This window comes from Podarcis vaucheri (assembly GCF_965113315.1).
Source record: "Podarcis vaucheri genome assembly, chromosome: 4".
NCBI lineage: Eukaryota > Metazoa > Chordata > Lepidosauria > Squamata > Lacertidae > Podarcis > Podarcis vaucheri.
This window is the reverse complement of record NC_138762.1, coordinates 83,712,936-83,723,545: the sequence shown is the minus strand read 5'-3', so window position 1 is coordinate 83,723,545 and position 10,610 is coordinate 83,712,936. Positions and strand designations below refer to the sequence as shown.

General features: G+C 42.5%; 1 protein-coding gene across 2 annotated transcripts; it reads right to left on the bottom strand.

Moving 5' to 3' along the window:
- Positions 1-558: 558 nt before the first annotated feature.
- On the bottom strand, positions 559-10,063 carry ARGLU1 (arginine and glutamate rich 1). 2 transcript variants are annotated; one of them, XM_082220635.1, is made up of 4 exons: positions 9,482-10,058; positions 4,957-5,182; positions 2,553-2,636; positions 559-1,359 (listed from the first exon to the last, which is right to left on the bottom strand). In XM_082220635.1, the coding sequence occupies exons 1-4, from the start codon at positions 9,838-9,840 to the stop codon at positions 1,195-1,197; spliced, it is 834 nt and encodes a 277-aa protein (XP_082076761.1). In that variant the 5' UTR covers positions 9,841-10,058; the 3' UTR covers positions 559-1,194. The 2 variants fall into 2 exon arrangements, with proteins under 2 accessions (XP_082076761.1, XP_082076762.1); XM_082220636.1 differs by lacking the exons at positions 559-1,359; positions 2,553-2,636 and adding an exon at positions 2,896-3,127 and having other exon boundaries at positions 9,482-10,063.
- Between the last annotated feature and the right edge of the window lie 547 nt (positions 10,064-10,610).

The window sequence follows — 10,610 nt, the reverse complement described above, 5'->3', positions numbered from 1 at the left end:
CAGTCTAATATCACAAACCATAACTATTAATGGCTGGTGGACATGCCAGCAAATACTTTCAGTAGCCACAATATTTTTTTTAAAAAAATAAGCATGTGACACTTTTTATCTGTCCATTATGCTGGGGTGGGATGAAGATAAAGGGGAAGAATGCAAACGTTAGGAAAAATTAGTTTCATGAACACAAGGGTATTTTGACTTGTTCCCAAGTATAACCCTGTAATGCTGGATGGCAAACTGCTTTTGAAACTGAGGGAAGTTTCAAAAGTAAACAATTCCACTAGGCACACAGAAGCCTCATTAACTCTTTGAATGCTGGACAAAGAAAGATGCAGCAGATGAAATGAGGATATCGTCAAAACAAAATCTACCTCTAAGCCAGCGATAGCCACTAAACCGCACAGCTGTGATAGTTTCAAATTGTATGTGCAAGCTTGGCATAGAGAGCATGAAAAATATTAGTGACCTTAATACTAGTGTGCTTTTGGTTATGGGAAAACAAGTTTCTGTTCATTAACATAAAATATACATGCACTAAAAAAATTTACTTAAAACGTATGAATTTAAGACTTCACTTTATTCGGCAAATTGGTTTATTTACACAATTGGGAATGCTGGTTGAATTTTACCACTGGAATAAAAACAATTCTAGCAGAGACAATACTGAACTCCCTTTACACATCTCCAGCCAACACTGACCAACTTTTTCCTTACCTGTATCAGGAACATCAAGCACAATAGTGGGATAGTATCATAAGACACCGATATAACAAACCACTGAGGATCCAGTACACTGTGGGAATTTACCAATACTTTTGCCAAACTTTTTTTAAGAAGTCAGCAAACCAGCATTAAAAATTAACATCAGAGTATAACTCTGAGATCAGTGGGTCAGTAAAAACCTTATCAGACCATACCATAATTCATAAAATGACCTGACCTGCATCAAGTCATTTTATCATAGAATCAAAACAGATTTATTCTTTAAGAAGACAATGATCTGATAAGGATTTAACTCAATAGACATTAAAATAAGAGAGATGTAGAGCACAGCCCCTATTAGAACAAGCTAACTTTTCAGATGTCCAAAAAGAAAAGAAAAAATCACGAAAGGAAATAAAATAAAAAACACTTCAACATGAAGCTACTATACAAAGTTTTGTTTCATTTTCCATTAGAGTTCAGAGCTGAAATTTAATCCTGACTCTTTAGTGAGAATGACAGTTTCGGCCTAGACTTTCCCTTGCCTAGGATCATTTTTTGCTCTTCCTTTTGCTGACGTTGCCTCTCTTGTTCTAGTTTCATCCTCTCCTCATGAATTTTTCTTTGTTCTTCAACAATTTTCAATTGTTCTTCAGCCTATAACATGAAAACAGTAGAATTTAGATATCCTCACACGCTGTTTGCTGCTCCAACTATACTGCACCAATCCTATACTGCAGAAGACATTTGCCAAAAACAGTCAAATCCTACACCATTAAATTATTTAGGGTTCTACAAACAAAATGGCTGAACATACAATTTCATTGCCCCCCAGCTATTGAGCCTACCTTTATATACCTCTTTATACTCTCCTCATTCTAAGGAAACAAAGCAAGTCATTTTCATGACCCTTACCTATCACAAGCTATTTCCTTTTTTAAAAAAAATTGAAAACACTTTCACAAGGCAGCATGCTCCAAAAGTGTGATAAAGGCACTGCAAAGTAAAGTCAGTAAGTCCCCCCGCCCCTTCAAATTCTCTCGTGGTTATACATAGCTGAAGACCAAGGTTTTACCATTAGCTTCAACAAGAATAGGCAAGATCTCAGAAATCTGAAATATGGGTTTGATGCAGCAGTTGCAGTTGCTGCATGTGAAAAGACCTGTTCCGCTCATTGCATGAGATGATTATACAAAAACAAGTGAAACTGAATTATTTCTTCCACTGGTAAAAACTGTTGCACAGGCATGAAAACTGCTACAGAACACAGATACGCTAACCCTGTGCAAACTCATCCACTAGCACTTAGGCAAGCATTTGCAGAACAGCACCAGAGCGTATTTTAATTCTTGTTGGGGTCATGCTGATCTCTATGTCTCTCTTTCACCCTTCGAAAAGATGTTTAGGAAGGTCCCCCAACCTTTTGGAATCAATTTTCAGGGAACTAGAGAGGAGAGATCATTGACCTTTAGCTACAATTCAGCACAGAGTTAAATGTTAAAAGTTACAGGGAACCAGGCAGAGGGCCTTCTCGGTAGTGGCGCCTTCCCTGTGGAACACCCTCCCACCAGATGTCAAAGAGAACAACAACTACCAGGCTTTTAGAAGACATCTGAAGGCAGCCCTGTTTCGGGAAGCTTTTATTGTTTGATGTATTATAGTATTTTAATATTCTTTTGGAAGCCGCCCAGAGTGGCTGGGGAAGCCCAGCCAGATGGGCGGGGTATAAATAATAAATTATTATTATTATTATGTTCTCAAATCCAATTATTTAAATTGACTGAAGTGTTCTTAACATTGCCAAGTTGTACACAATTATAGCTGCACATCAAAACTTTTCTTCTACTTACCAATTTAGCTTGTGCTTCTGCAATTTTTCGATTATTCTCTTCTAGTATTCGTTCTAGCTCCTCACGCTTTGCACGCTCTTCCTCCTAAAGGGGAGGACAGGTTAAGATGTTAGAAAAGTAAAATACTCACTCACCCATCTGCACTAGTCTTCCTAGGAATTTCTTCTGTGAACTGTCTTAAAGGGGCAGCTTTTATAGCCACCGTCTTTTGTCTCTCAAACAGCAAACTGTGCAGCCACTAAACTTGGTCTCTAGCTCTAAATTTAAATCATCCCTCCCAGTCCAAACAGCAATCAACTAAACCCTCCCTAGCCAAGAGAACCCTAGCCAGTTATTACTAGTATTTTAATATCACACAAATCAACAAGGACAACTACAAAAACTGGATAGTATTTACCAAATTAAAAGAGTAATATATAAAATATAAATAAAGTGAATAGTTTGTCTCACCAATCATGTATACCTACGTATTCTTTACCTATACTCCTTTAATCAGCATTAAAAGTTGAATATTTACTGTCTTGTCCAGTGTCCTGCAGAGTGTGCTCCTCGGCTGCCATACGCGCCAGCTTCCTCTTTAAAATGATTTGTACTGTTAGCTTGGCAATGCCTGCATCAGCAGCTCAACCATTTATAAAGAAACAACATACAAGGAAGGCTGAGCTGAGGAATGCAGATGTTTACGGTAAGAAGGAACAAAAATATGTAAAACATTCCTAAGGCAAACAATTAATAAGAAAAAAAATACATTTACTGTTAGCGAAAAGTACAAATGGCAATCCATACTCCGTAGGAACTATGGGCTTCCTTCGTGGGTGAATGGACTGAACATCCTAGGGTGCGACAAGCTTAAGAGACAGTATCAAACTGTCCCTTCTGCAATTTAAACTGGAGTCCGGGAATCCAGGGAAAGTATGAGACTGAAATCGCATCTGAAACTAGAGTTCCCTTCATAAATTTTAAAGAAACTTTGTTATGCAAACCATAAGCAAAAATATTGCAAGAAGGTTCAAGAATAATTTCAGTTATCATCATAAATATTCAAATTATTTAAATATGTGGAGGTTTTGCTAAATCAGCCTGAGGTCTGCACAAAAATATAGTAAATAGGAAACAAAGCAAGTATGTGAAGAAAATACTTCTTGCTATGTCTAGTAACCAGCTACAGGTTGGCACCCTTCACTCCAGGAATTCAAGGTTACGATGTGTGATAAAAGTGTCCTAATGGGAACAGCCATTATCATGCTTATTCACTGCTGCTCAATTATCTACTCTTTGGGAAGGCACCATTACTCCAGCCAAAATCCACCATACAAAGTTTTGTTTTTCAAACTGAAATCTTAAAAATAATTCGGCGGTTACTTATAGCCAAAGTTTAGATTTGTAAAGATCAAACTGAATTTATAGCACATGCAGTTATTCTGTATTTTAAACATCCTGCATCATACAAAAAATCATGAGGAGGGATGGGGAAATCATCTTACTGAAGCTTCTCTCCTATTGACAACTAATGAACTAAATCAACTTGGTCAAATCACGAATTAGGGTGGGGGGGAATTGGCATGAGTTGTCTGACACTCAGCACGGCTTTCTGTAGAGTGAAAATGAGTTGAAGTTTTGGGATCCTGGAGTGATTAGTGCTGGCAAGCATCAAAACCTCCAGTAGCAAATTACTGACTGCCTCACAGAAAGACATTTTCAGCTTCTGCTCCAGCTGCTGACAGAAGAAGTCACATGTTTAGCTCAACTTCAGAGAAGGACAACCTGCTCTTTTACAACTCTCTAGTCTAGAGGAAAAGAAGTTGTTAGTAGTCACTGAAAAAATGGATCTCATGAGTTTGGCGTAAGCCTTTTGTGAAGGAAGTGAATGGGACCAGAGTTCCGGAATTATTCCACTGTGTTTTGAAGAAGAATGTGTGATTGCCTTAAAGGGAGAATAAGAAAATCTATTTGTTTAAAGAAAGGTAGTGCAGCTCAGCATTGCACCCTGCTTTTTATTTCCCGCCCCCTGACTGAAGGCATAAAGCCTCTTACAGTCTAGGTAAAACAAAACAAACGAGGGATACATAGTCACAGATTGTTTAACCCATTGCCCCCATAAGAAAGGACTGTGGATATATCCTGCAGCCATGGCAAAAGTTTCAAACCATTCTCAAATATGTAGGTCAGTTCCATTAAAATTCAAGTATCCTTTGCACAGGTTTTTATAGGAGAGTAACTGTTTTAGGTATCAGTGAGCTCCTCTGAATAAGTTAGAAATTAAGTTTCGCAGCAATGCAAGTTTACACAAGAAGGGAATTAGATTTGCTGTATTCCATCTCCTTCTGAACGCAACAGGAGGCACAACCCGACACTGAAAGTTTTGCCATGGACTGTCTCTACTTTCCAAACGACCGAGCGTTACCTCTCTAGCCTTTTGTGCTGCAAGTTCAGCTTGTCGCTGTCGCTCGAGTTCTTCGAGCAACTGTTTTTCCATGATGCGCTTAGCCTCCTCCACCCTGCGCAGAACTTCCCGCTCAATCTCATCTTTCCGTTTCTCCAGTTCTTCTTCTACCCGCTTTGCTACAAGTTCCTCCACTCTTCGAGCCGTCTCTTCCTCAATAAGCTTCTCTTCTATTTCTTGCTGCCGGCTGCAAGGACAGAAATACCAAATCAATGATTTTTTGTCACCTCCAATGTGATACATCATCTATTAAGTTTTGCACAGATGTGTGCGTCTGCATAGCAGGCACTGTATACGCACACAAGTGGATCTATAGGATTCAACAGTAAGTATTGCTTCCCCCCCTCCTCCTGTCCCTAAATACAGGCAGAGACCATTTCGCACAGGGTGTGGGTGTGTGCTTTCCTGGCCCCTGCACGTATGAGGCCCCCCCCCCCATTTTGCCTTCCAGATCCAAAAGGACCCGCATGTCAATTGGACATGCACCTGTGCAGCAATGCCAAGCATGCTATAATTAAAAACCATCTATTTCTATGTAAAATAAAATTGAACCGCATGTATTTGACCCACAAGGTCATCACCAGAGGCCTTTCTTCAAGTATCACTGCCAAGTAAGATCTGGCAGGCTGCTACAATGGAGACAGCACCCTTTTATTTTCTCTGCCTTTTCAGGAGCATTGGTTTGATGGAAGTTTAAAGACTCATCTGCACTTGGTTTCATTTCTTTGCTTTAATGTGATTAAGTTTTGTATTTTAGTTGTTTATTTTGTATTGTAACAGTTTTCAGGTATGCCACTGGGAGAAAAAAAGCCACAATGTTACACAAGCCGACATAGGCTTAAAAAAAAGCTTCTCCTTGCTCTTCTCTGCAGCACCTCCCTCTGTGCCCACCCAATCTGCTCTGGAGAATCCCACAGCCCTCCTGAGGGGAATGGTTGCTGCAGGGAAGAGAAGTAGTCTTGTTTCGGAAGTCTGTTCTGCTGATGGGCAGGACCAATTAGCTATCACCTTAAATAACCATACAATTTAATGTCAGAAATGCCAAAGCTTTATGCTACAGTGAATATGAAGAACAAGCCACAGGGGCAAAATCTGACTTTTTTAAACAGTGTCACATAATCATCTCCTTGATTATTAGCTATATGAAAACAAGGCAGCATTTTATCATAATGCAGTGCTGAAAATCATGTCAGCCAAATATTACTTTTTATTAATGTATTTGGGGTGGGATGTTTGGGGGGACATGGGGCAAAAAGATTGTCTCATCACAATTTCGAACTTTTTCCTGCAACCATGGGGCCATAGTGACATTCTTATAAATCCCACTGGTTTTCCTGTAAGAGAAGCATACCCTTAGCTCCTGCCCATTAAATGTGATGGTATATATTTTTTTGCTGAATGGTATCAGTTAAGCTGTTAGGATTCTGAAAGCACAACGCACAAGGACTCCTCATACTGCCAGTTGAATCCTTTGACACTATAAAAATTAAAACAGTATGTGGTAAAAAGTGAGGTTCTGTGTGCTGCAGTACTTGTGACAGCCCACATGTGTAAGAATCTGTTGTGCAGACTGGAAATAGAACAAGACTACATGAAGTGTTGTATACATTATGGAGATGGGACTTTTAAAAAGTTGCTGTGCGCTATGCTGCATACATCATGTAAGCTAATGAGGGTACATAATACGTAGGGTTGCCCCCCCAACCCCCCACAGATAGTTCTTTCCAGAATACTGTACAAAAACTTTTAATAAGAAAATAATGCATTATGTTGCTTCCTTCTGCATGTTAAGATGAACGGCCTTATGCTTAAAGACCACTGGAGCAGCTCACTTAACTCTGGCTTACAGTAGCTCTCCAAGGTATTTAATTGCTTTAGCCTACCACCAAATCACCTTTTAAATTATGATGTGCCAGGGTTAAGCATGGAGCTCATTGATTTTTATAAAGTATATGTGATTTTATATTTATCCAGAAAGGTAAGCCCATGTTCTACCAATGAACTTTGACAATTCTACCTTCTTTACATCAAGCACTTCTGCTCTTACTATTTTGAGGTTCAACTCAGTATTAACCCACCTACTCCAGAATCCAAGGATTCTACAATTTCCAAAATATACCGATTTGTACAATAACAAAATGCTAATTAGCTTTTTCCACAAACTATGGATTCTTACAGTTTCAGAGCTACAGTTCTGTAAGTCAAGATTTTAATTACTTAGCAGGAACAGATCAACACAAACACCTTCAACTCTGCTTTTCAGTCTGAGTCAAGGATCAAACTTTACTTCTCATTAGGACATGATCCCTGCTGACCTTTAGGTGCAAGAATGCATTTCATGTAGCAATACCATTCACAAGTCATAAGACTGAAGCGGGCCTTCTGTCAAACACTCAGAAGCATGTGTCTACAGAACCCATCAAAAAAGAATGTGAACTAAATAAAATTAATCTGAAGAACTAGTTTTTCAAATGTACAAATAAGTATTTTTTTAAAATCCCAGAAGACAATGCACTATTACACTGGATAGACTACTCCCTCTCTAAGCTGAATAAAAGATCAGAAAGGTTTCTTTAATTACAGTGGCTCAGTGCCAGTTCAGACACTATATCTGTTGGCTTTTTCATGCAAATAGCTGCTCCACAGAGTGGCCAACTTCTCTGAACAATGTAATGTATTCATGGAACGCAGCACCACCTTCCCTGAACAGGGAGTACTGGGGGTAACAAAATCCCTACTTCAAGCAGGGATGAGCAGCCTTATCCTATGTTACACGGCCCACAACCACAAATGTCACATTTGCACACGAGGTGATCTGCATGAATAAGGCACTGGACAGTGTTCATAACCCAGTTACTGTTCAAAATGTGGAGCACAGATAAAATGCTAATAAGCTTACATTGCTTATAAAAAGAACAGTATTTGTGTGTGTACTATACTGGTATAAGGATTCTGATAGCATTAGAATAAATCAGTTTGTTCATCAAGTGAACAAAGAACAGTTTTTGAAGGCTCCAATCCTCCAGCAGTACTCCACTAGCATTTCTAACTAAATCTATTGAATTGTTTTTCCCACTTACCAAGATACATGTGGCATCAACCAGGGCTGTGTGTGTGTGAAATTCAAGAATAATTATCAGAGATGTATTACAGATCTAGATAGCTCTCTCCTATAAGACTGCAACTGTTCTGTGTGCAACACTGCAGCCAGAACACTTCAATGTGCCTCATTCTGAAGCTTTTAGCAACCCACACACTTCACCAAGTCTCTATATGCAGCACTATTCTTCCTTCTGCTTAGTTCAGCCTGCACGTTAAGGGAGGAATGAGAGGGGGAGGGAGTGCTTCAACATGATGTACAGGAAACCTCCCTTGCAGTGAGAGCTTGGGCTGCAATGTAGTAACACCAAAGAGCTGCAGTGAGAACTGTTCTATGTCTACGTGCACATCCTAAGTATTGCTACACCACTACGGACAGTACAGTCTAAACCTTCCCTCTAAAGGGAAGGAATGCAGCTTAATGGACGAGCACCTGCCTCGCATGCAGAAGACACCATATTTAATCATTGGTATCTGCACAAATGGCTGGGAAAGACTTCCAGTCGGAAACCCCAGAGAGCAGCTCACAGTCGTTATCCTGTTAGACGGACCCATGGTCCAACTTTGTATAAAGCGGTGTAAGTCGACTGCATCTGCAGAGTATATTACAACGACATGAGCAAGGTAAAGAAATCACCCCAGAAAAGTGCCCCTTTAGTATAACTTTCCATCAAGCAAACCTTCCCGGGTTTTCCTCCCCACCCCGATAGCCGTCAAGTAAATTCAGCGAATAAAGCTGCCTACGGATTCCTGCGTTGCAGGGAGTTGGACTAGATGACCCTTTCCAACTCTACAATTTTCCATGGTTCTACATACTGGAATAAATGCAATAAATGAAAATGCAACTGCATGCTTGGAGCCTTGAAAAGGTGACAGGGAAGAAGAGAGGCCGGGACCTTCTTGAAAAGCAGCAGGCAGGCCAAGTCCAAAGAAGCCAGAGGAGGAAGAAAGGCCTTCCTTGCAACAGAGAAACAGGGGAGGAAAACACAAAAAAACCACAAAAGGGGGCTGTCCTTCTCCTTCAGATGGCACGTGGGCGTGCAGCCAGGTGACCTGTCAGCAGCAGGATCTTCAACGCACGTGCTACACAGGACCTGTCCCCAGCATCCATGACAGTTGCATCCTGCTCTTTTTCGGATGATCCCCTACTCCCTCCCCCTCCGTGCCCAAACCCTCCCACCCGCTGTCTCTCTTCAAATCAGAAACGCCCCCACGCGCTTATGCCAAGAGCAGCGTCTGCTGCGAAGTCCGCCCCTTCGCCGCCGGCCCACCGGCAGCTCCTCTTTCCAGGAAAAACCACCTCACTAGCCAGAGACCATGGGGGGCGGCGGCTTTATTGGCGTCGCTCCCCCCCCCGCCACCTCCCCCTATACCCCCCAAGGCTCACATTTTCCTCTGCCTCTCGAACTCGGCCTTCTTCTCCTCCTCCTCGCGCTTCTGCTTCTCGTCCAGGCTGCTGCGCTTGCTGACGGTCCGGCCGAAGATGTCGATGCGGTCGGGCGGGGAGGAGGCCCTCTCCCGCTCCCTCTCCCTCTCGCGGTCCCTCCTGGACGGCGCGGTGTTGGAGCGGGACCTGGAGCGGGACTCCCTCCGCCGGCTCCGCTTGCTCTCCCGGGACTTGGAGCGCTTCCTCGCCCTCTCTTTCTCCCGGGAGCGGGACCGGGAGCGGCTCCGGTTCTTCTTGTTGTGCTTGGAGCTCTTGACGCGCTTCGAGTGCGACGAGCTCCGCGAGCGGGAGCGGCCCATCCCCGAGGAGCCCGGCTCCGAGGTCTTCAGCAGCACGGACCCGGGGAAGGACCCGGCATCCACTCTGCCCCTACGCGGGGAGGCGGGAGGAGGAGGAGGCCGCTTCGGAGCTTTCTCCCCGCAAAGGCCTCAAAAGCCCGGCAGCAGCGGCGGCGGATGGTTTGGCTGGTGGACAAGATGGCGGCCACCTCAGCTCCGAGTCACACGGAGGGGGGAGGGAGGGAAGAGGAATTCTCCTCCTTCCTCCCGGCCCACAATGCGCCGCGCGCGCCCCCACAATGCACCGCGGCGTCGCGCCTTGGAGAGGGAAAGCGGAGGGTGGGAGGTAGAGAAAGCGCCGCAGTTCTCTCCGGAAATAGCCGAAGAAGCTGCGGCGAGTTTTCACGAAGGAGCGACCGCTTAAGCGGCGAGCGGAGCGGCGACGTTAGGAGCGGCGCGCGCGGTGACGGAAATTGCCGAGCGCGGCGCGAAGCGTTGAAGAGCGGAGCTGCGTTGGTTTGGGCGTGGCTTGGAACCAGGGAAAGGGCGAATGGGCGGAGCTCGGGCCGGCTGGGAAATTGTGGAAGTGGCAGGCATTTTAAATATTTATTTTATTTTAATATTTTTTATATAATATAAAAAATACAACATATAAAAATATTTTATTTTTTAAAAATGGATTATATAATATAGTATATATTTATGATATATATAAATATATAATGTATTTTTATTTTTTATATAATGTATTTTTTATTTTACTTTTATATTTTATAATATATTTTATATAA